This window comes from Trifolium pratense, linkage group LG2, assembly GCF_020283565.1.
Source record: "Trifolium pratense cultivar HEN17-A07 linkage group LG2, ARS_RC_1.1, whole genome shotgun sequence".
NCBI lineage: Eukaryota > Viridiplantae > Streptophyta > Magnoliopsida > Fabales > Fabaceae > Trifolium > Trifolium pratense.
Window position 1 is genome coordinate 56,490,921 of NC_060060.1, and position 27,774 is coordinate 56,518,694.

A 27,774-nucleotide genomic window follows, 5' to 3' on the forward strand; every position below is an offset into this window, starting at 1 on the left:
GATAAGATCAAGTTTTTCTCCTTTAGGTGGTTGAAGTCGACGAGTATTACGTTAGCTTCGAATTACCATAGCTGGTGGTCTAGTCATTGTTGTGTTTGGGTCTTGTATGATTTGATTGTGTTTGCATCTCTATGACTCTATTGTAAACTTTTTTAGTCTACCTCGGTACGTCTTGTGTTGGGGAGGCTGTTTGTGTTAATATATTTCATTTTGGCTTCTTCAAAAAAAAAAATATTATGCATATAACTTAAATAGACCGATCTAATAGGCTAAAATGTTTTTTTACTGTACTGCAATCTACTCCCTCCGTCCCGAATTATAAGAGAAAATAAAAAAATCACACTTATTAAGAAAAAGTAAAATATGAGAATTTGAAATATGTTTTTGTGGGTTTTCCTTGGAATAAGTTGCATAGGAAGATGTAAAAACAATTTTTATTGGTTGTTGTTTATTGAGAAAAAGGTAGAGAGAGAAAATTAAATGCAATTTGCATTTAATTTTATGAGAATAAGGAAAAAATATTCTTGAAAATGACTTTCTCCCTTATAATTTTGGACAAAAAAAAGGGTTTTTTTCCCTTATCATTTGGGACGGAGGGAGTAACTTATTTAATTAAATATACTTATAAATTTTTTTTTGGCCAATTCTATGCAGAGAAATACTTTAGGCCGGGCTTCCCACTTCTACACTTGGATAAGCCTCACCGTGAAAAGTGAAAACCCCTACACATTGAGATTAAATTATCATTCATTCAAGATTTCAATCACATTGTCATAACATTATTCATTTAAGATTAATCGATTTTCATTTTAAACCAAACAAACAACAATGTCGTATGTTGCTTCTTCTCCTAATTTTCAAAAACTCCAAAACCCTAAATTCATTCGCTTCTTCTCCTCTTCACCTAAAAGCCTATACTCTCAATTCCACAACCAAAATAAAGACGAACAAAATCTCGTTTGCTTATTCAATCAATTGCTACTTCAAAACAATCCATCCATCTTCCGATTTAACAAAATTTTAGGTTCCTTTGTTAAGCTCAATCAATACTCCACTGTTGTTTCACTTCATCGACAGATGGAATTAAATGGAATTTCCTCAGATTTAGTCACTTCCAACATATTGATCAATTGTTTTTCACAATTAGGTCAAATCTCTCTTTCCTTTTCTGTATTTGCCAACATTCTCAAAAAGGGTTTTCATCCAGATGTCATAACATTGACTACACTCATTAAGGGTCTCTGTCTCAAAGGTCAGATCCATAAAGCATTCAACTTTCATGATAAGGTCGTAGCGCAGGGATTCCGGTTAGGTCATGTTAGTTATGGGACCTTGATCAATGGGTTATGTAAAGTTGGACAAACAAGTGCAGCCCTACAACTGCTGAGACGAGTTGATGAGAAACTGGTTCAACCTACTGTGGTAATGTACAGTGCAATTATTGATAGTATGTGCAAGGATAAACTTGTTAATCATGCTTTTCATTTATACTCTGAAATGATTGCTAACAAACTTTCTCCTGATGTAGTCACTTACAATACTTTAATTAATGGCTTTTGTATCGTAGGTCGGTTAAAAGAAGCAATTCATTTGTTTAATAAAATGGTATCGGAAAACATCAACCATAATATTTATACCTTCACTACGTTGGTTGATGGATTTTGTAAGGAAGGAAAAGTGAAAGAAGCTAAAAATATGTTTGCTATGATGATGAGAAAAGGTGTTAAACCTGATGTTGTTACTTATAACTCTTTAATGGATGGATATTGCTTAGTTAAAGAAATTAACAAGGCCAATGGTATATTCAACACTATGGCTCAGATGGGAGTGGCTCCTGATGGTCATAGCTACAATATCATGATTAATGGATTTTGTAAGATTAAAATGGTAGATGAAGCCATCAATCTCTTCAATGAAATGCATTGCAGAAAAATTATACCTGATGTGGTAACTTACAATTCCCTTATTGATGGTTTGTGCAAATCAGGAAGAATCTCATATGCTTTGGAGCTTGTCAATGAGATGCATGATAGAGGTCAACCACCTGATATAATTACTTATTGTTCTATATTAGATGCTTTATGCAAAAATCACCATGTTGACAAGGCAATTGCTTTATTAACAAAAATTAAAGATATGGGTATTCAACCAAACATGTGCACATATAATATTCTTATTGATGGATTGTGTAAAGGTGGAAGATTGAATGACGCTCAAAAGGTTTTTGAGGATCTTCTGGTCAAAGGCTACAATCTTGATGTCTATACATATACTGCTATGATCCATGGGTTTTGTAAAAATGGGTTGCTTGATGAAGCATTGGCCATACTATCAAAACTGAAAGACAATAGTTGCATTCCAAACGCCGCAACATATGAAATTATTATCCGTTCTCTATTTGATAACGATGAAAATGATAAGGCGGAGAAACTTCTTCGTGAAATGATTTCAAGAGGTCTGTTGTAAGACTAAAACTAGGTATGATATTTGTCTACTGTACATTATTATTTTGAATTTGTGTTTCAACATTGTTTCATCATTTCATTTATGTAGTTGCTTCACCCAATGGAATTAGGGGTGGCAAAACGGGTCAGGCCCGCCGGGCCGACCCGTTTAACCCGCTATTTTTGGCGGGCCGGGCTGAGGTTTTCGGCTCGCTACCTTAAGGTGGCCCGCCCCCGCCTAACCCGCCTAAAAAACGGGGCGGGGTGGGGCGGGGCGGGTTAGCCCGGGGGCTTTTTAATTTTTTTATAATTTTTTTTCTTTTATTGAAAATTGGGCTTGGAATGAAAGCCCAAATATCTCAATCCAATTTTCTCTCATAAAACTTAACTTTACCATCTGCTCCCTTCTTCCAAAATTAGGGTTTCATTTCATCCGTTGTTTGCTCCTTCTTCCACTTCGCCCCCGTGATACTCAATCCACTCCACCGTCGTTCTATTCCATCAAGCCACCGCTTTTTGAGCCATGTTTTGGTGGAACTGGATGCATCACAAGCTGTTTGCTTGTTTCAAATGGGAATTATCACTTGCTAGTATTTATCCTTTTATCTTATATTGTAATGAATTATTTATTAACTTAGTTGATGTTTTTATTAGTTTAATTAAGGGTAATTGTAAGTATTAGTTTAATTAAGGGTAATTGTAAGAAATTACTTATTAACTTAATTAATGTTTCTTGTAGTATTTTTTTTAACATCAACTAGGAGGTAAGAATTGTGAAGTTATAATTCAAATAGTTAAAAAAAAAAAAAGTATTTGGCGGGCCGGCCCGCCAACCCGCCAACTCGCCAATAAACGGGCGGGCTTGAGTTGTTGAGCCCGGACACCTAAGTTGCCCCGCCCCGCCCCGCCCCGCTTTTGGGCGGGCTTAAACGGGGCGGGCCTAAACGGGGCGGGCATGCCCACTTTGCCACCCCTAAATGGAATGAAGGGTTTTGTTATTTCTTTTGGCTAAGTGTGTTTATATTTCCCGACTACTTGATCGGCATGTTCCAACTTGGAGAAATTGGTAGGATATGAAAATTATTAATGTCATAAGAGTGTTGTTGGGTTCAATTTGTACTAATTGTATTACACTTGCTCTAGCCAATGTTTTTTTTATCAACAATAGCTAATATCTAGAAACTTTATATAGTCAAAATTTCATTTCAATACAGAAGTAGAATACATGTGATATCTGAGGGAATTGGATCATGGATACAGGTCTAGAGACTGAAAGCAAACTTGTTATGGCTTGGGAAATATAATATCTTGTTATTCCTTGCATTATCATGACCAAAGAAGTAACTAGTTATGGCTTGGTTTGTGAGTTTAATACTTGAAATGATTATGTGTGTGGCTTGTAATGAAATTATTAGCTGAAACGTTTCTCTGCAATATCTGTTTTGCTGCCAAATTCTAATGTCTGCACTTTTTGGACAGAATTTATTGTTCTTAATTGAGCTTAAGAAGAGGTGTTGGTCGTAGGAAACTGGGTTAATTAAGATTTGTTCTGTTGAGCCTATCTTAGGGATACTAAATTGAATTGGGACAGAACAACAAGTAAGCTTATTATTATTTTTCTTTTTAATACTTATACTTCTGCATTATAGTTCTAATCTTACGAAGCTTATCTGTTTTAGAATGATAAGCTTAAGGTTGAGTTTCTAAGACCTGAACTGTAAACAACAGACATAAGTTTGGCTTTGCCCTTAAGCGAAGTAAGCTGAGAATGACTTTAATTGCTCTTGTGGTTACATTAAATTACTGTCTAATGAGTAACTAAGGCCTCATTGCAGCTGCATAATCTACTCAAATATGCATTAAAGACTAATATTGAGAACTGGAATGGTCTTCAAGTTGTTTGGTCACTAGGCTTAGAGTTTTAAACTTGCATACAGAAGGAGGGAGCATGATTCTATTTTCTACATAACTGCTGGTGCTGCAGTTTTGGATGATAATTTATCTTAAATTTTGGTTTGGAGTTTTTTAATATTTTAGAATGATATGGTTAGAAAAAATATTCCTAATGTTGTAACGTACAGTTCCCTTATTTTAGAATTATATGGTTGGTTTAAACTGCTGCCACATTCTTGCTTTTAGTATAAAGCCAAGCCTAGTGGCTGTTACAGAGGTCAGGAACCTGTACGAATATTTCAGGGATTTACAAATGAATTCAAAGTTATACAAGTAGTTATTTGATTTGATTTACAATTGTTGTTTCTTGCATTACTATCGTGTAGATCAAGGTTATGAACTTTTTTTCTTATTTCATTTGGTTCCTTATCTAAGTTTCTATGGTTTGTCCTCTCTATGGTTGCTTCTACTGTGATGCTTGGTTTGAGGCCAGAAGATCAGAACAATCCATTTGGTCAGTTTGGCCCTGCTAAGCATGTATAGGACACAGTTTTTACCTTATCATGTAAAAATATTTATCTATCATTTGAAGTCCAAAACCTTTAATCAAATTCTGCAGGAGAAAGGAGTTGGAGCTAGTGCAACCTCCTCCTTGTCAGTAGCAAAGAATCGATGCGGATTTCAAATCATCAATAGTAAAGTACACATTTTTTACCTTATCATGTTAAAATATTTATACAAATTATAGTGGAGGTGTTTACTTTTTGTGTTGTCTGCCAACAATCAAAGTCATTTTTCACATCATCACAAAATATTTAAACCTCAAACAACAAAAACAGTGTTGGTAGCATTTGGATCATATGTTTGCGGAGAAAATAGTTATTAAAAAACACTCGAGACTCTCTAGATGCGGTTTTGTATTTTGCACTTTTGTTTTTTGACACATTGTTTTTAAACTTGCACATTGACACACATTGTTTCTTTCAAATTATCAAACACTATGGCAGTATGGCTCAGATGGGTCATGGGAGTGGCTCCTAACGTTCGGAGCTACACTATCGTGATTAATGGATTTTGTAAGATTAAAATGGTAGATGAAGCCATTAATCTCTTCAATGAAATGCATAGCAGAAAAATTATTCCTAATGTGGTATCGTACACTACTCTTATTGATGGATCGTGTAATGTTGGAAGACTAGAGGATGCACTAGAGATTTTCAAAGATCTTTTGGTCAAAGGCTACAATCTAAATGTCTATACATATACCATTATAATCAAGGGATTTTGCAAAACGGGAATGTTTGACGAAGCATTGACCATGCTATCAAAATGGAAGACACTGGTTGCATTCTGAATGCTAAAGCTTATGAAACAGTTATTTTTTCCCTCCTTAAAAAAGGTGAAAATTGTAAAGCATAGAAGCTTTCTTCGTGAAATGATTGCAAGCATGGTTGTCAGGATCTAGATCCCACTAAAGATCGTTGGGGTAAAGAAAGATCGTAAATCGTAGGATCGTAATAAGGATCGTAAGATCCCACAAATTTTCTTAAACATAAAAACTTCATTAATATTAAACATAATCTTAAACATAAAAACTTCAATACTCTTTAACATAACCAAAATAGCTTAGACTTAAAAACTAGAACATAGAAAAATAAGTATTTTTCCAATAAGTATTTTTCCATAAACTCCTCCAATAAGTATTTTTCCACAGTAGTTACATTTGATTTTTCTTGTTCCTCCATCAACAGAAACTCCATGTTTCCAAGCAATATCATTTCGGTTTCCTTTTGAATTTTTCGGAACTCTAGGGGGTGCAGATGAGGAGGCACCAACAAGAGAAGACATGATTGAAAATTTGAAAGGAAATAAGATGAATTGAATAATTAGCAACCATTAATGAAATTAGTGATACGGTTGATGAATAGAGATAGGGATGCAAGGCTCGATGCAAAATTCCCAGTTCCACATGATATTTTTGATACGCAATCATGTTTATAGGTGAAACTGTTCCTTTTCCCCACGTAATCAGGGTTAGATGCAGCTTTTTAGGTGAAGCGGTTCGTTTTCGGGTCGGGTCAGTGTAATTTGAACCGGGTAAAAAACATATCAAATGGGTCGGGGCGAAACGGGTTGAATTGAATCTTTATAAACCCATAACTAAAAAACGCGTGGAAGATCTCTGCTTTCACGATCTTACGATGTTTCTCTGCGCTTTCACCTGTTCCTCCATTCTTGCGATCTTCTCTGCGCTCCAGCACTTTGGCTCACCCCCAACACGTAAGATCGTGGGATCTCACGATTTAACTATAGATCTTAACAACCATGATTGCAAGAGATCTACTGTATGATCAAGATGTTAGAAATAAAGTTTTAATCCTTCTACTGAAGTCTACCAGGAACAAATAGGTTATCATTTTTTTCCCTACATTGCATTGCATTTATCCTTTGGATTTGTGTGTCTGCCCTTCCTTCTGACCATCTTAATAGAACTAATCTTGCAATTTCTGATAAATTTTGAAAACATTTTCCAAATGCTGAAACATTGATGTTGGGTTGCACTTCAAAATTCCAGTGCCCAAGTCTGGGAACAATGATTTCAGTCCCCAAAAGTTAAAAAATCCAAGCACTGTCTTGATAGGTTGGACATTTATTGTTTACTGATGTCATTGAAATTTGTTTCTTCATAACCAATCATGGAAGCATTGTCCTTTCAGTTCACGTTGCTATTTTGTTGTCTGCCATTATGTGCAAGACTTTAAATTATGCTCAAGTTACTTTGGCAGCTGATTCTGTTGTTATAATTTTAGCTTCAGAATCATATTTTCAGTAATAAAATGGATTGCTTTTGGTTCATATTTAGCTAGTAGGGTTCCCTCCTTCTTTTAAAGTAGTTTTTCATGTTCTGTCAATTTTATCTGTTTGAATATATATGTAAGTATCTATCCAAATGGTCGATGTCACAAGAAATTCTGTTTTGTAAGTATCTTTTATAGCAAGTCTCCTTTTTGGAGGACATGAAATTGAAAGATGGTTTAGCATTATGATTCTTCTCATGCTTAGTTGTTTTAGACTAGCATGATGATAGTTGGTTTGTGTAGATACTTATCCTTTTATATAAGCATGATGTGTTGATTAGGTTCTGATATCAACACACTATATTTACTGAGTATGTATATGTATGTCTCTTTATATTATGACAGGATTGATTTATGATATATACTCTCTTGTTGAAATACTATTCACTTTCCTTCTACTATTGTTTTGGTATACTAAGAAATTAAATTCCCCATTGTTTGGAATCCTTCTACTGTTGTTTTGGTATACTAAGAAATTCCACATTGTTTGGAAATCAAGCAAGACGGAAGACCATATTTAATGGAGAAATGTTATTTGAACAACTAATTTTTGACAACTTTCTCTTTCATTCTCACATTATATTTAACTAGGGATCTCACTAAGTAACAATAAGTACTTACTAGACTTTGACCCATGCTAATTATTGTAGTATTGAATTTTTTAATATTATATTTGTATTGAACCATTAAAAATAGTTAGTTGCAATATAAAAATTACATAAAAAGTGCTTGAAAATTTCATACATTTTAATAGGTGAGTTCTAAAAAAATGTAGTTTGAGTTTTGTTTTGCAAGAAACCTTAATAGTTAATATTCAGGTGCTTCTATATTGTATAAATTTGTATATTGAGAGATTCTCAATTATGATGTTTCATTTTTTACCTGACTTAAGGGATATCATCCATTTCTATTGTTGCCAAAAGATCTAAGTTGTCATCATATCTAGCTTGCAAAGAGAATTCTTGTAAAAGAAAAAAAAAACTTTGATAATGATTAGGGTCCAACTTAATATGTGACTTCCAAAAAGATATAATCTATGAGTTTTATTTTGCAAGAAGCGTTGATAATGATTAAAATCTACCTTAGTAGCTAATATTCAAGTGCTTCTATGTTGCATGGATTTGTATATTAAGAGATTCTCAATTGTGGTTCTTCAATTTTTGCATGGCTCAAAGATATATCATCAATTTCCATAGCTGCCAAAAGATTTAGGGTATGTTTGGGTGTGAAGAGAAAATGAGAAGAGAGAAAAGGGTGAGAGAGAGTATAAGAAGATAGAAATTGAGTAGATTTAGGGTGCGTTTGATTTGCAAAAAGATGATTACCGGACAGAACAATACTGGACAAGTGACTGAGTTACAAGACAATTTTTTGTACTGCACTTTGTTTGATGATCGATGTACAGGACAAACAATTTTGTACCGTACTTTATTTGATATGTTAAGTACTGGACAAAATAATACAAAATTTACTGTAATATCCTTTTTAATGTACAATGAATTTTTAGTTAAAAAATGCATAATTTTACTTTTTTTTTAAAAAAAAATTCTAATTAAAATTAAACCATCTCATAATTTGATGAACAATGTTCATCATCTTCATCTTCTTTTCTGGAAAAAAAAAATTAATAAAAAAATCCCAACATCATCTTCATCTCATAAACCCAGAAATCTCCAACATCATGAGAAACTAACACCTCGGTCCTTCTCACTCTCAATCCAATTCCAGTTTCCAAATCTCTAATCCCCAATCTCAAATCAAATTTCCCTTTTCTCGTTCAACAACAACTAATTATGGATCTAGCCCCTTTTCTCTTTGCTTTTTCTCTCCTCTCCACCGTCGCCGCCGTTTTCACCGTCGCCGCCGGAATTGAATTGAGCGAAGAAATTGAAAATGGGTGAAGGGAGTGAGAAGTGAAAATTCCCATAGAGATAGGGGATTTGGATACAATAAACTGGTATCAAAATTCATGAAGAGCAACCAAAAATTTTGATACTGCCTCGTTGATGGGTAGTATCAAAATCCTTTCAAATATTGGTTTTGTAGCAATCAGATATGTTGCAATACTCTTGAACAACGCACGCTAGAAATTCCGGATTTTTTTTTCCTCCAGGAATTTTTTATTAAAGTTTTCCGGTATGAAAATTTGACTATAATTTTTTTTTGCGTGGCAAAAAAAAATTGTAGGGTTGAAGTCAAACAATTAAAAGAGTAATATTGGAAGAAAAATGTGTTTGTAGGGGTAAAAGAATAATTGTCGGGTAGGAAAAAAATTCCAGGAAGAGGCAACGAGATAACCTAAAGGATAAAAACGTATTTTTTGTTTATTTGTCCGCTGGACAAAAAGTTGTCCCCCACTTTTTTTTTTGTTTACAATGAGTGGGAATCGAACTCATGACCTATAACATACTAGCCAAACCCCTCGCCACTAGACCAAACCTAGTGGCTTAAAGTTGTCCCCCACTTTAGTGAGTAACAAAAAAAATGGATAGTTGTCCTGTCCTCCGTGACTTTTTTTGTGCTATCCTTTTTCCTTTTTTAAATCAAACGCTGAACAATTATTTTTGTTCTGTCCTATCCCTTATTTCTTTACAAATCAAACGCACCCTTAAGATATTGTTTTGTATAAGAGAAAGATCGAAATGTTAATTATATTTGAAAGTACCAAAATGCCCCAAATTAAAAAATCTTTAACGAAAATTAATTTAATAATGTATTTGATCCATTTATTTAATTAATATATTAGATTTATTAAACTATGTACCATAAAAAATGCACTACCCATTTAACAAAAAAAAAACACTACCCATTTCTTTTTCATGTTTTTGGTACAACGCTACCCATTTCTTTAATATGATCAATATAAATATTATTTAAAAAATTCACCACCCATTTAACCAAAAAAGCACTACCCATTTTACAAAAATAGCGCTACCCAACCCAACCCAGGTACCCATTTTACATAGATAGGCAAAGCTCACTTCTTCCTTGTTGTTCGATTTTCATTTTAAACCAAAAACCATGTCGTATGTTGCTTCTTCTCGTCATTTTCAAAAACTCGAAAACCCTAATTTGATTCGATTCTTCTCCTCTTCAACTACAACAACACTATACTCTCAAGACAAAGACGAAGAAAATCTCGTTTCCAAATTCAATCAATTAGTGCATCAAAATCCTACACCACCCATCATCCAATTTGGTAAAATTTTAGGTTCCCTTGTCAAACTCAATCAATACTCCACTGTTGTTTCACTTCATCGAGAGATGGAATTAAATGGAATTTCCTCAGATTTAGTCACTTCCAACATATTGATCAATTGTTTTTCACAATTAGGTCAAATCTCTCTTTCCTTTTCTGTATTTGCCAACATTCTCAAAAAGGGTTTTCATCCAGATGTCATAACCTTTAATACACTCATCAAGGGTCTCTGTCTCAAAGGTCAGATCCATAAAGCATTCAACTTTCATGATAAGGTCGTAGCGCAGGGATTCCGGTTAGATCAAGTTAGTTATGGGACCTTGATCAATGGGTTATGTAAACTTGGACAAACAAGAACCGCCCTACAACTGCTGAGACGAGTTGATGAGAAACTGCTTCAACCTAATGTGGTAATGTACAATAAAATTATTGATAGTATGTGCAAGGATAAACTTGTTAATCATGCTTTTCATTTATACTCTGAAATGATTGCTAAGAAACTTTCTCCTGATGTAGTCACTTACAGTACTTTAATTAATGGCTTTTGCATCGTAGGTCGGTTAAAAGAAGCAATTCATCTGTTTAATAAAATGGTATCGGAAAACATCAACCATAATATTTATACCTTTAATATATTGGTTGATGCATTTTGTAAAGAAGGAAAAGTGAAAGAAGCTAAAAATATGTTTGCTATGATGATGAGAAAAGGTGTTAAACCTGATGTTGTTACTTATAACTCTTTAATGGATGGATATTGCTTAGTTAAAGAAATTAACAAGGCCAATGGTATATTCAACACTATGGCTCAGATGGGAGTGGCTCCTGATGTTCATAGCTACAGTATCATGATTAATGGATTTTGTAAGATTAAAATGGTAGATGAAGCCATCAATCTCTTCAATGAAATGCATTGCAGAAAAATTATACCTAATGTGGTAACTTACAATTCCCTTATTGATGGTTTGTGCAAATCAGGAAGAATCTCATATGCTTTGGAGCTTGTCAATGAGATGCATGATAGAGGTCAACCACCTGATATATTTACTTATAATTCTATATTGGATGCTTTGTGCAAAAACCATGATGTTAACAAGGCAATTGCATTATTAACCAAAATTATAGAGAACGATATTCAGCCAGATATGTGCACGTACACTATTCTTATTGGTGGATTGTGTAAAGGTGGAAGGCTGGAGGATGCGAGAAAGGTTTTTGAAGATCTTTTGGTCAAAGGCTACAATCTAGATGTTCATATATATACTGTTATGATCAAAGGATTTTGTAACAAGGGTTTGTTTGACGAAGCATTGACCATGCTGTCAAAAATGAAAGACAATAGTTGCATTCCAAATGCTGCAACGTATGAAATTATTATCCATTCTCTATTTGATAAAGATGAAAATGATAAGGCAGAGAAACTTCTTCGTGAAATGATTTCAAGAGGTCTGTTGTAAGACTAAAACTAGGTATTATGATATTTATGTTTCAACATTGTTTCATCATTTCATTTATTTAGTTGCTTCACTCAATGGAAATAAGGCTTTTGTCATTTCTTTTGGATAAGTGTGTTTTGGGAAATTGGTAGGACTTGAAAATTATTGATGTCATAAGAGTGTTGTTGGGTTCAGTTTGTACTAATTGTATTACACTTGCTCTAGCTAAAATTCCTGGCACGCAGTGGACAAATGCTTTGACAGATGCTACACCAGTTGTCTATATAAATCAAACAGCAGACAAGCAAAATAATAAACTGCAGAATAATAAAGAACACAGTAGGTTTGTTAACCCAGTTCAGTGTAAACACACCTACTATGGGGATACCAATCCAGGAGGAATCCACTATAATAGTACTAGTTCTAAGTTATCAGTAAACGCCCCGTTTACAACTTGTCACCTAGCTACTACTCGTGCTATACTCTACCTAGGAACTCCTAGATATGAGACCGTGTCTCACTCCCCTCACTACCCCACAACATATAAAACATATTTTTGTAACAAATAAAACAAACCGCCTTAGGTATCTTGCAGTAGAAGGTGCGTTTTAGCTTGCTGGATAAGTATGAACTTATTTGTAAATCAAATCTTCAAAAAGATATAAAACAAAATTTAGGTGCGCTGCTTCAAGAGACACATGTTGTACGGACATGCTACGACATCTTGGTCCAACATTTGGCTATTGTTGTTTTTGCGAAATTGTATCCAATATTTAAAACCCAACACTAGCCAATGGTTTTCTTAATCAACAATAGCTAATATCTAGATGCTTTATATATATTAAAAAAATCATTTCGATACAGAAGTAGAATACACCAGATATCTTGGGTGAGGGAATGGGATCATGGATACAGGTCTATAGAGACTGAAAGCAAACTTGTTATGGTTTGGGAAATATAATATCCTGTTATTCCTTGCATTATTATGACCAAAGAAGTAACTTGTTATGGCGCGTGAAGTGAGTCAAAATTAAAGGTTTATTCGCCTTTTCCTTGTCTTTTTTAACTTTAACAAGCTTTGATTTTTCATTCAAAGCTTATTTATCTAATGTAGTTTTCCATGTTCTGTCATTCTTATCTATCTGAAATGTATATGCACTGAATCGTTGATGTCACAAAAAATTTTGTTTTGTGGGAGTTCTGTTATCTACGGTTTTTGTTTCTGATGTACAACAAAGTATGTTTCTAGTATATTTTATAGCAAGTCTCCTATTTCACCGCCGTCATCGCCTCACCATCCCTCTCAGCCTTCTTCACCACATATTCTGTCTCTTTAGTTTCTTTTGTTTTCAGCCTACGATAGACAGCAGGAAATAACACACAGGAGAGGATCGGGATCCTCGAATGTGGGGCAGTTTTTTTGGAGAAGATACAGAGAGTAACGGTTCTCACATGGAGGTTCCCCTTTACGAAACGCGACGTCACGCTTCCAATTATCCTCCTCGACACCAATTTCAACAACAATTATAGATTAATTGCACTAGTGTTGCAAAAGCTCTTAATGAAATCAGATTGATACATAAAAATGTCTCAAGAATGTATATTATATTTGAGATGTCTATTGATAGTTGGACAATGGGTCCAGATGTGAAGAATCACAGAAGCAGCATGCGTTTATCGCTATATCAGTAAGTACAACAACTCTGAATTTCAACAGCAGATGCATCATGTGTCCAGCTTTGGCTATTGTAGTCAACTGATTTAGTTGCCTAATGTCAATGTGTTGTTTTGATCATATTTCTACATGAAACTTTTGTTGCAATTGAAAAATAAATTGAACCTGTTGATGAAAGCATGATGGAATATGCAAAGGTGTTGCCTCTGTATTGCTGCCACTTTCCTGCTATCACTATAAAGCCAAGGTGAAGTCTTAGTGGCCGTTACAAAGGTAGTTATTTGATTTGTAGGAAGCATAATTCTATTTTCTCCATAATTATATATGCAGCAGCATATACTTAAATGTATTGTTCACTTTTTTGTGCTCGTTGTTAAATTAAATTCTTAATAAAGCATAAATATGATTGAATAGTTCAGGATGGCAACACTTGCACACATCAATATGATTCATGATTCCCCTTTTATATAGATGCTATTGATTTGAAATTCGAGCACTGTCTTCCTTGCACTAGACGCTAGTGATTTGACAGGTTGAACAATTATTGTTTGCTCATTTCATTGAAATTTGTTTGTTCATAACCGATCACTAAATCATCGTCCTTTCGGTTCAAGTTGCTATTTTGATTTAAAGAACTCAATAAGTGATTTAAAAGAGCTGCTCAGATGTTAGTGCAATTGTAGTCTGCTATTATGTTTAAGACCTTAAGCATGCATCTTAAAAAAAGTCTGAATCTGACAGGTACAACCTATTATTTAATGGATTTGTCTTTGTTCAATTCATTCAGCTCTAAATTCTGCTCGATTTACTTGGCAGCTAGTTTTGTTATTATTTTAGTCTCAGAATCATGTTTTCGTTAATAAAATGGATTGCTTTTTGTTCATATTAGCTAGTAGGGTTCCTTCTTTTAAAGAAGTGTATTATTGGATACCTCCAAAGTAGTTTTCCGTGTTCTGCCAATCTTATTTTTCTTAAGTATATATAAAACTTCGTGTACAAGTACATAATGTTAAAAATTGTGATCCTTGTATATTCACATATTGTGCTGATTAGGCTCTGGTATCGCACACAATTTGTATTCAAATGGAATACTTTATGAGTTTCATTGATTCTATTTTTTTTCTTCCTTACGTGAATTTCATTGATTCTTCTTTTATTGAGTATGTATGTCTCTTTATATTATATAGATTCCTCTGTTGAAATATTCCTTTTCCTTCTACTATTTGACATAAAGATTGCAAGAAAATCTTGGCCTCATCTCCAGCATTTATATAAGTATCACAAACACTTGGGAAGCCTTAAAGCTAGTTATTATGGAGGAGAACCAAACTAGTTATTAAATAATACACCACAAAGAATTTCGTACTATTTGATGTGGGACTTGGACACCCTACAGTACCCAAGCCCCTATTGAAGCCTTGTTCTTGAGAGATGAGAGACGACGTCTCGGCAGCTGCACTCTACGATGCTTTCTTCAATCTTTCTAATTGATCTCTCCATCGGTAGATCTCTTCAAGTAACCACCAATATAAGCTATTATTCCTATTGCCAGAGGGGTCTTTTGTGGGTGTGCGACATGTGCGACGGCATAAGACCCCATAAAAATAGGGGCTCTAAATTTTTTTTATAGGGTAGTAGTATTAGTAAATGACAGATATAAAACTAGTAATTGCACTCAAATACTTGAGATTCTCTTTATTCTAAAATGATTGATTTATTAGTTACAAAATGTCCTAAAAGAGATTTTCTATTGTGAATAAATTTTTTAGACGTTTTATAGCTAATTGTTATACTATAGTTTTATTAAATGAAGAGATGTGTAATAGAGATTTTCTTGTTTCTTAGACGCTTCATAGCTAATTTTGCATTGTTTCTTTTAGGCTTAATTAGTTAAATGGTCCCTTAAAGACATTTTAGGTTTCACATTGGTCCCTTAAAGAAAATAAAGTCCGTTTTGGTCCCTTAAAGATATCTCTGTTTGCCACTTTAGTCCTCTCCGTTAATTTGTTTTAATCTGAACCGTTTGATCTTTTTATTAAAAGTGTAACGGTAGGATTTGCATGTCCACTGAATATAATGGTGAACCATCATCAACCAAATATTTCTCTTGTTCTTCATCTTCTTCTCTCTCTTGTTCTTCATCTTCATCACCAACTTCATCAATCTTCATCAAACAAACCCAAAAAAAAAAAACAGATCCCCAAATTGAAAATTGAAATCCCTAAATCACAACCAAGGAATAGGAGCACAAAGGAGCAAGAAGCAACACAAATGAAACCCAGAAACCCATAACTAAACTTCATCAACACAAATCCAAAACTTCAAAAACTTGTAAATCTCAAATTCAGTTTCAACTGAATCTCAAATCAAACAACAGAAAAAATCCAGTCCTTTTCCATATTCAATTTCGCAACCTTAATAACACTACAAGTCTCAATCCTTAAAAACAACAAAGCAGAACAACAAGCTTAATTTCTCAATCTGCTCCTTCCAATTCAGTTTCCGTGTTGGTGTTTTCAGAAGCCATGAGAGAGTTGATTTAGGTTTGAAGATTAGAAACAATTGACCGAAGAAGAAAGTTTTGGAAAAATTATGGCAACATTTTGGAGAAAAAAATCTGGGTTTATTGTTTGTGTTGATGAAGTTTACAAAGAAGAGAGGAGGAAGGAGATGAAGAAAAGAAAATAAAACTAGGTGTTGGTTGTACATTATTAGATACAATAGATCTTTAAAATCCAATGGTTGTTCTTTTGATAAAGAAATCAAATGGTTAATATTAAAAAATTATTGAAGTCTATGGTGAACACCTATAGTGTTGGTTCACCTTATAATTTTGGGGTTAAAAATTAACGGAAAGGACTAAAGTGACAAACGGAGATATCTTTAAGGGACCAAAACGGACCTTTTTTTCTTTAAGGGACCAATGTGAAACCTAAAATGTCTTTAAGGGACCATTTAACTAATTAAGCCTTTCTTTTATTATGGCCTATTTTTATTAAAGGGCCACTTTTATATTTTGCACAGAGCCTCCAAAAACTCGGAGACGCCCCTGCCTATTGTTGGAATGGAGAAAACAATATTCATAATTTAGTACTTAATATCAACAGAATAGTAGAATTTTCCTTTGAAACAGTGGAAGGAAAGCTTAAATAGAAACAAAAACAGATGATGAGTTTCTTGGCAAGAGCAATGCAAAATCCTAATTTTGTTGCAACAATTGCTTCAGCAGAAGGGACGGAGAAAATAGTTAGAGGAAGTTTTTTTCGAAGAAGAGGAGAATTATTAGTCAAGGGCCTAGTAATGTTGAAGTAAATGATGATTTAAGAGATGCTGCTGAAGAGTGCTTAAATTTTGTTACCCCCTCCGTCCCAAATCTTTGGTCATTTAATAAATGCTTTTATTCTTGTAAGGTACAAATGGTAAAATATCATTAATTGTACATTGAATTCTTAAAAGAATCAAAGTTTTGGGATAAAAGTAAAAGGCTAAAAGGACAAAAGTTTTACAAGGGAGGGAGTAAGCTTGAACCACATCAAGATGTTGAAGAGGATACTAATCAAATCAATCAAGTTGAAATTAGACATAAAGAGATTCATATTGAAGTGTTTTGGCAAGATTTGCTTAATGAATGTAAATATCATGCGAAACTAGGAGACGATTCCCCATAGCCAATCAGATCCAACTGAGCCAGCAAACAGAACAACAGGGTGAGGACCACGTGGTAATTTCTCTAAATACACTCCTATGAGCACATCTAGAGAACGAATCTTGTAGGAGTGTATAAACACGAGTTTGTAGAGTCCGGGGTGAGATTCCCTAGAGAGATTAAGAAATCATCAAGGACAGACATAACGAAGTGCTGCAAATTCTATAAAAGTCATGGACATGAAACGGAAGATCGCATTCAGTTGAAGGGTGTTATTATAACATGACCATGTGACATTAGCTGAACTCCACAAATGTGGGAAAAAGGGGTTAGGATTAGAGTTTGCAAACAATACAACTTTTATAAAATATTTCAATAAGTTTTGGTCTCTTAAATATTTTCTAACATGATTTTTTATCCCTACTTTTCAGTCAACTCGTGTACATCATTCGAAATTTTAACTTTTTTTTTTCTGTCATTTTAATATACATTATAGGAATCTTTCTTTGCAAATTTTAAATTTATTTATTTTAACAAGAGAAAATTAACTATTCTTTTTGGCGCATAAAAATTCAAGGATAAATGTTTACCCAAAAAAATAAATAATTAAGATAGGAGAGTAATTAATTATATGGTCATTAATACTAGTCGTGTGCTATTGACGATAACCTATGAAGCAGGGACACAGATACCGGACACGACACAGACACGTTGACATCGATAAAAAATTGGAAAAGTGACATAATTTAGTGTAATCATAAGTGTCAGTGTCGGTGTCGGACACCGACACGTGTCCGACACAGCCACGCCTAATCTGAGGAGTGTCGGTGTTTCCTAGACGACAACCATGTGTCGTGCTATTAAGTGTTTTCCTTAAAAAAATCACTTTTATAAGTTGTATCTAAACAAACTAAAGATTATTTTATTTAAAAAAAGTGATTTTTATTATAATAAACAAACACAATGTAAATTCAACTTTTCTAAAAATCTATAAAAACTAATCTCTAAATTATTTTACATCAAAATCACTATTTTTTTAATCTGTAACAAACGCACCCGTCAAAATTTTGGTAGATAGGGATCCCATAAAAACTTCTTTCGAGCAATGGGCAAAACTTGGTCATTTCTCAAGAACAATAGCTAAGGGACCCGATACTACTACTTGGATCTGGAACCTACATGCTAATGCTCATGATTTTGATAGCCATACTAGTGATTTAGAGTAGGATTCAATGATTATTCGTTCGCCGGAACCAAAACTACCGAAAAAATTAATAAATTTATAATTTAATCAAAATACAAATTTTAATATATAAATATAAATAATAATAATAATAAAATATTTAAAAAAAACAGAGCGATGAGAGAGAGAGAGAGAGTTAGAGAGAGAGAGAGAAGAGCTGCTTCTAGGGCAAGCCTAGGACGGCAGTTTCGGTCATCGCCTTCACCGGAAGTAAGGCAGAAACGGGGGGCGATTCCATTGATAGTGGAGAATGGGCTGAGGTGCGACGGAGAGGGTGGAAAGAGCTTAGACAGGATGAACGAAAACAGGACAGACATAGACCAACCTATGATCACCATTCGCGATCGCGCTCGAAACCTGGACGAGATATTTCTCACGATCGGTGTTGTATTCCCAATCACCAGGTCTGCAATCACTATCGATCTGGAAGAAGCAGGTCACGATATAACAGAGGGCGGAGCATGTTTCATCGGTCAAGGAACTGGCGTGTTGCGCGATCCTTCTCCTTCAATTCTAGAACGTGATCGTTTTCAGCCATGGAAGGGCGGCGGAAAGCTTCCAGTGGTCGGCGATGTAGGCAGGAGGAAAGGGAGGACGATAGAGGTAGAGATTCCGGCCGAAATCACGATGGAAGGAATGCAGATAGACACCGTTTGGGTTTCAATCATGGAAGGGAGGAAGAAATTCATGATTCTAAGTGTGTTGTTTATAATAACCGTGTTATGCAGGAGGAGAAGAATTCCTTGAAGAAGCAAGAGTATGGCAGAAATCATTTTGGCCAAGGCACGGTTAAGGGCAACAACGGCGGTGCGAGTGCGGAGTTAAATTATGGGAATGGCGATGTTGAGCGTTCACATAATAAGATTGGTGATGGTGGTGCTTCGGGTTGTGCTCTAAAACGGTACGTATCTTTTTATTTCACAAATTTTCCAGCACAAATGTCGAACTTTTATTTGTGGAAGGGTTTTGAAGTCTGTGGTATGCTGGAGGACGTGTTTGTTGCAAAAAAAAAGAAATAGATACGGTAAACCTTACGGTTTCGTTAAATTTTTTAATGTTAAAAACGTGACAAAATTGTTGAATGCTATCAACAATGTTTGGTTTGGATATTTTCGGGTTAAAGTTAGTGTTGCCATGTTTGAACGCAATGTTTCCGGGGTGGGAAGGAACTCGGAGAGGCAAAGGGGTGGATTAAGAAAAGGAGAAGAAGTGCAGTAGCTGAAAGTGGGGCAGCAAGACTCAGCAAGGAATGTAGAGCCTACAGGATGTGCTGGAAATAATAAGTCGCCGAAGAAAATTAATGATTATGCTGTAGTATTGATATTACTGCGGAGAAGGATAGTAGTGCCCCATGGGAAGGAGTGCAGGTGGGGGAGGTGGTTATCAAGCTAGGGGCTCGGCAGGAGGAGATAGTCAAAAAAGGCAGACTCAACAAAAGGGGTAGTAAAGTCTGCGAATAAGGTTGAGCAGCTAAATGATTCAGTCAAGGACTGCAAAGTCTTTATGCGAAGCTATAAATCGAAGCCTAATGATACGGAGTGGGCTTACAAAGGGGTAGTGGCTACAGTCTTCAATGGTGAATCGCTTTCTATGGTGCAGAACAGAATTATGGACGCGGGTTTTAGTGATCTGATTCTCATTCCAATGGGTGCCGATAAGGATTTTGTCCATAGCACTGAGAATGGAGATGCTATGTCAGTGATCGACAATGCTAAGGAGTTCTTCCAACTAGTTTTTTGGAATTGGATGCGATGGGATAAGGAGACATCACCTTATCGGAGAGGTGCTTGGGTCCGTTTGTATGGAGTTCCTCTTCATGCTTGGAATGAGCAATTCTTCCAGCTGTGCGTTTTTGAAAGTGGACGGTTCCTTCGAACGAATAGTAGTTCTGTTGAAAAGACCAGATTAGACTTCGCGCGAGTCTTAATAGCTACACCGGAACTTGACATAATCAAAAAAAGTGTGTCTGTGCTGGTGGACGGAATCATAGTGGAGATTAAGATCGTGGAGGAATGGGGGTACGCTATGGGAGAGGATTCTTGTCTTTTTGACGAGGGGAGTGAGTTTGAGGAATCTCAAGCTGATTACAGTGAAGGTCAGGTGGATCCGGAGGTTAACCGCAGTGTGGACATGTTAATCGATAAATTTAAGGAAGGGCTTGATGAGGAGGATCTCGTTGAAGGCCAAGGCATGCGGGATGATGAATTGTTAGACAAGTCTGAAGCTAAACCAGGTCCTGAGAGAGTCGGGATTTCATATGTTTTGGGGAAGGGTTCTAAGGAAGCGCTCGGTGATCAGGATGGTCAGGCAGAGGCGCCTTACCCCTTGGTGGAGGCTCAGGTTAGGCCTACTATTCGACCGGTTATTAGCAAGCGCACAAATTCCTGCCCACCGGAGGCGAGACGATCCATTATTTCAGGGCCTTGGAGCTTGGAATGGCTGCAGGATCAGAATCACGGGGATGCAGGAGTGATCTTTTCAGCTAGTAAGAGGAGCAGAAAGGTGTTTCACCAAGGATCGAAACTTAATATGATCGGGGAGCAGGATCCGAAGAGAAAGAAAGCAAGAGGGATGCTTCGTCATCCTCTCCATAGCATTAAAAATGTGGCTAGGATGTCAAGCAAAGATCGTTGTGAGGTGTTAAAGGCTTTAAAGAAGAGCGTTCGTCGGCGAAGGGGCGGGGACGGGGTTAATCCATCTTGCTCTATGAGTTGTCAAGTCTCGTCAGGAGATTTATCCTCGTCGGGTTCTGCCAATAACGATTGGATGAATTGGGTGGCGGTTCAAGGCAATGACAAAATGGCGGTGGATGATGTGTGGGGGATCGGGAAAGCTATCGGGGTCAAGTTTAAGGGAGACAGTGTGAACATGTTCAATATTCTTTCAAGGGCGAGCAAAGGAAAGAAGTAGTTTACAGGGCAGTTGTCTGGGGCAGGGGGGACCCGGAGGGACAACGAGTGCTAGTGTTGTGGTTTTTGGCTGTGGGGGGGGGGATATGTGTTTTTTATGAAGATTATTTCTTGGAATATTAGAGGGCTGGGAGGCCCTGAAAAGAGGAAGGAAGTGCGTAAGATGGTGGGGGATCTGAAACCCTTTATTTTTTGTATCCAGGAGACGAAATTGCAAATTCTCGATGAATTTCTTTGTAAAATTATCTGGGGCAGCTCTCCACACGGGTTCTCTTATCGCCCATCGCTTGGGGCGTCAGGAGGGCTTTTGACTCTGTGGGACACTTCTGAGGTGGAGGTTTAGTCGACTGAAAGCCGTGGGCATGTTTTGTGGTGTCATGGTCGGTTTCTTAGGACAGGGGATGAGTTTCATGTGGCAAATGTCTATGCACCTTGCGACGACGGGGCTAAGCAAGGGCTATGGGATTATTTTTCGGTGCGGCTTGATTCATTGGTAGAAAAGAAGGTGTGTGTGTGGGGATTTTAACGCTGCCAAGCACATTGATGAAAGACGGTCGGTTAGGGACGGGCATCGATCCTTGGATCATATCCCTTTTAATCTATTTATTGAAGATAATTCTCTGATTGATCTTCCCTTAATTGGACGTAAGTTTACTTGGTTCAAAGGGGACGGTGTTTCGATGAGCGGTCTTGATAGGTTCCTTTTATCTGAGGAGTGGTGCTTGTCTTGGCCCAATTGCAAACAAGTAGCTAAGTTACGGGGGTTGTCTGATCATTGCCCTCTGGTCTTGTCTGCGAACGAGGAAGATTGGGGACCTCGTCCGTCGAGGATGCTTAAGTGTTGGAAGGATATTCCCGGTTACAATGCGTTTGTCCGAGAAAAGTGGAATTCGTTTCAGGTTGATGGCCGGGGTAGTTATGTGCTCAAGGAAAAACTCAAGATGATCAAGGTGGCTCTGAGAGATTGGCACTTGGCTCATGCTCAAAATATTCCTAGTCGCATTGATTCTTTGAAGTTTAGGCTGTCTGCTCTTGATGAGAAGGGGGAGGAAGATGATCTTTCGGAGGCGGAGTTAACCGAGCTTCATGGGGTTTCATATGATATCCATTCGCTGTCTAAGCTACACGCAAGCATCAGTTGGCAACAATCTCGGTCGTTGTGCCTCAAGGAAGGGGATGTTAACTCTAAGTACTTTCATTCGATTTTGGCGAGTCGTCGTCGCAGGAATGCTATATCCGTTATTCAGGTTGATGGTGTTACGTTGGAGGGGGTGATTCCGATTAGGCAGACAGTGTTTTCGCATTTTGAGTCTCACTTTAAGGCACCTAATGTGGAGAGGCCGGGGGTTGAAGACCTTCAATTTAAGCGGTTGAATCAGGTGGAGGTTGGAGGTTTAATCAAACCCTTTACGGAGGCTGAGGTGAAACAAGCTGTGTGAGATTGTGACAGTTATAAAAGTCCGGGTCCCGACGGAATTAATTTTGGTTTTATCAAAGATTTATGGGTCGAGATGAGAGGTGACGTTATGCGTTTCCTTTTTGACTTTCATCGGAACGGCAGGTTGACTAAAGGTATTAATGCTACGTTCATTGCTTTGATCCCCAAAACGGATAATCCTCAACGGTTGAACGACTTTCGGCCTATTTCGCTTGTGGGAAGCCTTTATAAAATTCTGGCGAAGGTTTTAGCTAATAGGTTGCGACAAGTGATTGGCAGTGTAATATCTGAGTCCCAGACTGCGTTTGTGAAGAATAGGCAAATTCTTGATGGTATTCTAATTACAAACGAGATAGTGGATGAGGCGCGTAAGTCTAAAAAGGATCTTATGTTATTTAAGGTAGATTTTGAGAAAGCTTATGATTCGGTGGATTGGGGGTATCTTGATGACGTTATGGGGAGAATGTCGTTTCCAACTTTGTGGAGAAAATGGATTAGAGAATGTGTTTGCACGGCTACAACTTCTGTGTTAGTTAATGGTAGTCCGACTGATGAATTTCCTCTTCGGCGAGGTCTTCGGCAAGGTGACCCGCTTTCAACTTTCCTTTTTCTTCTGGCGGCTAAGGGTCTCAGTGTGCTTATGGAAGCGATGGTAGCGCGTAATTTGTTTACGGGATATAGTATTGGTGGTCAGGAGTCAATCAGGGTGTCACATCTTCAGTTCGCTGATGATACTCTCATGTTGGGGGTTAAAAGTTGGGCAAATGTTCGAGCTCTTCGGGCTGTTTTAGTGTTGTTTGAGACTATGTCGGGGTTGAAGGTAAATTTTAATAAGAGCTTATTGGTTGGCGTTAATATTCCAGATTCCTGGTTAGGCGAAGCTGCGTCTGTCTTGTGTTGTAAAGTGGGAAAGATTCTTTTCCTTTACTTGGGTCTTCAGATTAGGGGGTGATCCGCGACGCTTGGTGTTTTGGGAATCGGTGTTGTCTCGTATAAAGAATAGATTGTCTGGGTGGAAAAGTCGCTTCTTGTCGTTTGGTGGTCGTCTGGTTTTGTTAAAGTCTGTCTTGACTTCTTTACCTGTCTATGTTCTTTCTTTCTTTCTTTCTTCAAGGTTCCCTCAGGTATCATTTCCTCTATTGAATCTCTTTTCATTAAATTTTTTTTTTGGGGGGGGGGGGTGTGAGGATTCTAGGAAAATCTCTTGGGTTAGTTGGAAAGACATTTGTTCGCGTAAGGAGTTTGGAGGTTTGGGGGTTAGACGGTTGCGTGAATTCAACCTGGCGTTGTTGGGTAAGTGGTGTTGGAAGATGCTGGTGGACAGAGAGGGCATGTGGTTTAGAGTTTTGGCAGCTCGGTATGGGGTTGAGGATGGTAGACTTTGCGAGGGAGGTCAGCGAAGCTCGGTGTGGTGGAGGGAGATAGTGCGTATTAGAGAGGGTGAGGGTGAGTTACGTGGTAGGTGGTTTGGGGAGCATGTTATGAGGAGGGTAGGGGATGGTTTAGATACTCTTTTTTGGACCGATCCTTGGTTGGATGAGATCTCGTTGAGGGAGCGGTTTGGTCGCCTTTTTGCGTTGGCTAAGACCAAATCGCGCTCGGTCGCAGAGATGTTTGCTTTAGGGTGGAGGGCAGATGAAGAGGCGTGGGTGTGGCGGAGGCGGTTGAGGGCGTGGGAGGAGGAGTTGTTGAGGGAGTGTCAGTTTTTACTTCTTGACATTTCTTTGCAGGATCAGACTTTGGACAGGTGGCAGTGGCACCCAGATCCTGATGCAGGGTATACGATTGCTGGAGGTTATCAGATTCTGACTCATCAGACTTATGTTGCTTTACATGATGCGGAAAACCTTATTTGACACCCTCAAGTTCCGTTGAAGGTTTTCATCTTTGCGTGGAGCTTATTGCGGGATAGGTTGCCCACGAGAGCCAATCTGGTCACTCGTGGAGTTTTGTCTTCTACCGTTGATTCTTGTGTGTTTGGTTGTGGTGTGGCTGAGTCGGCCCATCATTTATTTTTATCTTGTAGCATTGCTGGCTCTCTTTGGGATTTAGTTCGTGCGTGGGTTGACATTCCTCCGATGGATTTTACTACTTTGCGTGATCATTTTGTCCAGTTTACAGCTTCCGCAGGTGTATCTCGAGCGCGACGGTCTTTTCTATAGCTTCTTTGGCTAGTTTGTGTTTGGGTGATATGGACAAAGAGAAATCATCGTTTGTTCAAAGGCTCAACGGGCACACCTCATCTTTTGTTGGATAAGATCAAGTTTTTCTCCTTTAGGTGGTTGAAGTCGACGAGTATTACGTTAGCTTCGAATTACCATAGCTGGTGGTCTAGTCCATTGTTGTGTTTGGGTCTTGTATGATTTGATTGTGTTTGCATCTCTATGACTCTATTGTAAACTTTTTTAGTCTACCTCGGTACGTCTTGTATTGGGGAGGCTGTTTGTGTTAATATATTCCATTTTGGCTTCTTCAAAAAAAAAAATATTATGCATATAACTTAAATAGACCGATCTAATAGGCTAAAATGTTTTTTTACTGTACTGCAATCTACTCCCTCCGTCCAAAATTATAAGAGAAAATAAAAAAATCACACTTATTAAGAAAAAGTAAAACATGGGAATTTGAAATATGTTTTTGTTTGGAATAAGTTGCATAGCAAGATGTAAAAACAATTTTTATTGGTTGTTGTTTATTAAGAAAAAGGTAGAGAGAGAAAATTAAATGCAATTTGCATTTAATTTTATGAGAATAAGGAAAAAATATTCTTGAAAATGACTTTCTTCCTTATAATTTTGGACAAAAAAAAGGGCTTTTTTCCCTTATAATTTGGGACGGAGGGAGTAACTTATTTAATTAAATATACTTATAAATTTTTTTTTGGCCAATTCTATGCAGAGAAATACTTTAGGCCGGGCTTCCCACTTCTACACTTGGATAAGCCTCACCGTGAAAACCCCTACACATTGAGATTAAATTATCATTCATTCAAGATTTCAATCACATTGTCATAACATTATTCATTTAAGATTAATCGATTTTCATTTTAAACCAAACAAACAACAATGTCGTATGTTGCTTCTTCTCCTAATTTTCAAAAACTCCAAAACCCTAAATTCATTCGCTTCTTCTCCTCTTCACCTAAAAGCCTATACTCTCAATTCCACAACCAAAATAAAGACGAACAAAATCTCGTTTGCTTATTCAATCAATTGCTCCTTCAGAACAATCCATCCATCTTCCGATTTAACAAAATTTTAGGTTCCTTTGTTAAGCTAAATCAATACTCCACTGTTGTTTCACTTCATCGAGAGATGGAATTAAATGGAATTTCCTCAGATTTAGTCACTTCCAACATATTGATCAATTGTTTTTCACAATTAGGTCAAATCTCTCTTTCCTTTTCTGTATTTGCCAACATTCTCAAAAAGGGTTTTCATCCAAATGTCATAACCTTTAATACACTCATCAAGGGTCTCTGTCTCAAAGGTCAGATCCATAAAGCATTCAACTTTCATGATAAGGTCGTAGCGCAGGGATTCCGGTTAGATCAAGTTAGTTATGGGACCTTGATCAATGGGTTATGTAAACTTGGACAAACAAGAACAGCCCTACAACTGCTGAGACGAGTTGATGAGAAACTGCTTCAACCTACTGTGGTAATGTACAGTGCAATTATTGATAGTATGTGCAAGGATAAACTTGTTAATCATGCTTTTGATTTATACTCTGAAATGATTGCTAAGAAACTTTCTCCTGATGTAGTCACTTACAGTACTTTAATTAATGGCTTTTGCATCGTAGGTCGGTTAAAAGAAGCAATTCATCTGTTTAATAAAATGATATCGGAAAACATCAACCATAATATTTATACCTTTAATACGTTGGTTGATGCATTTTGTAAGGAAGGAAAAGTGAAAGAAGCTAAAAATGTGTTTGCTATCATGATCAGAAAAGGTGTTAAACCTGATATTGTTACTTATAACTCTTTAATGGATGGATATTGCTTAGTTAAAGAAATTAACAAGGCCAATGGTATATTCAACACTATGGCTCAGATGGGAGTGGTTCCTGATGTTCAATGCTACAATATCATGATTAATGGATTTTGTAAGATTAAAATGGTAGATGAAGCCATGAATCTCTTCAATGAAATGCTTTGTAGAAAAATTATTCCTGATACGATAACTTACAGTTCCCTTATTGATGGTTTGTGCAAATCGGGAAGAATCTCATATGCTTCAGAGCTTGTCGATGAGATGTATGATAGAGGTCAACCACCTAATATAATTACTTATTGTTCTATATTAGATGCTTTATGCAAAAATCACCATGTTGACAAGGCAATTGCTTTATTAACAAAAATTAAAGATATGGGTATTCAACCAAACATGTGCACATATAATATTCTTATTGATGGATTGTGTAAAGGTGGAAGATTGAATGACGCTCAAAAGGTTTTTGAGGATCTTCTGGTCAAAGGCTACAATCTTGATGTCTATACATATACTGCTATGATCCATGGGTTTTGTAACGATGGGTTGCTTGATGAAGCATTGGCCATACTATCAAAAATGAAAGACAATAGTTGCATTCCAAATGCCGCAACGTATGAAATTATTATCCGTTCTCTATTTGATAAAGATGAAAATGATAAGGCAGAGAAACTTCTTCGTGAAATGATTTCAAGAGGTCTGTTGTAAGACTAAAACTAGGTATTATGATATTTATGTTTCAACATTGTTTCATCATTTCATTTATGTAGTTGCTTCACTCAATGGAAATAAGGCTTTTGTCATTTCTTTTGGATAAGTGTGTTTAGGGAAATTGGTAGGACTTGGAAAATTATTGATGTCATAAGAGTGTTGTTGGGTTCAGTTTGTACTAATTGTATTACACTTGCTCTAGCTGAAATTCCTGGCATGCAGTGGACAAATGCTTTGACAGATGCTACACCAGTTGTCTATATAAATCAAACAGCAGACAAGCAAAATAATAAACTGCAGAATAATAAAGAACACAGTAGGTTTGTTAAC

The 27,774-nt window shown here is 36.6% G+C and overlaps 3 protein-coding genes across 16 annotated transcripts; all 3 read left to right on the forward strand.

Annotated features, from left to right (window-relative positions):
* The first annotated feature begins 660 nt into the window (after positions 1–660).
* On the forward strand, positions 661–27,774 carry LOC123908769 (pentatricopeptide repeat-containing protein At1g12300, mitochondrial-like). 14 transcript variants are annotated; one of them, XR_006809692.1, is made up of 4 exons: positions 706–2,565; positions 3,422–4,043; positions 4,124–4,201; positions 4,280–4,694. XR_006809692.1 is itself a non-coding variant. In XM_045959496.1 (3 exons), the coding sequence occupies exons 1-2, from the start codon at positions 829–831 to the stop codon at positions 2,464–2,466; spliced, it is 1,518 nt and encodes a 505-aa protein (XP_045815452.1). In that variant the 5' UTR covers positions 706–828; the 3' UTR covers positions 2,467–2,478; positions 3,924–4,694. The 14 variants fall into 14 exon arrangements, 5 of the variants coding, with proteins under 5 accessions (XP_045815448.1, XP_045815452.1, XP_045815451.1 ...); XR_006809696.1 differs by lacking the exon at positions 4,124–4,201 and having other exon boundaries at positions 706–1,447; positions 1,568–2,478; positions 3,924–4,043; XR_006809693.1 differs by lacking the exons at positions 4,124–4,201; positions 4,280–4,694 and adding an exon at positions 4,957–7,555.
* Positions 10,123–12,180, forward strand: LOC123908772 (putative pentatricopeptide repeat-containing protein At1g12700, mitochondrial). Its single transcript, XM_045959500.1, has one exon. It carries the CDS (start codon positions 10,217–10,219, stop codon positions 11,846–11,848), a length of 1,632 nt encoding a protein of 543 aa, XP_045815456.1. The 5' UTR covers positions 10,123–10,216; the 3' UTR covers positions 11,849–12,180.
* LOC123908771 (pentatricopeptide repeat-containing protein At1g12300, mitochondrial-like) lies at positions 25,632–27,774 on the forward strand. The gene has a single exon (XM_045959499.1). The coding sequence runs from the start codon at positions 25,804–25,806 to the stop codon at positions 27,439–27,441; it is 1,638 nt and encodes a 545-aa protein (XP_045815455.1). The 5' UTR covers positions 25,632–25,803; the 3' UTR covers positions 27,442–27,774.

What these genes read in the sequence shown, in the direction of transcription:
- LOC123908769 (XM_045959492.1), top strand. Translation starts at nt 829, where the DNA reads ATGTCGTATGTTGCTTCTTCTCCTAATTTTCAAAAACTCCAAAACCCT.
- LOC123908772 (XM_045959500.1), top strand. Translation starts at nt 10,217, where the DNA reads ATGTCGTATGTTGCTTCTTCTCGTCATTTTCAAAAACTCGAAAACCCT.
- LOC123908771 (XM_045959499.1), top strand. Translation starts at nt 25,804, where the DNA reads ATGTCGTATGTTGCTTCTTCTCCTAATTTTCAAAAACTCCAAAACCCT.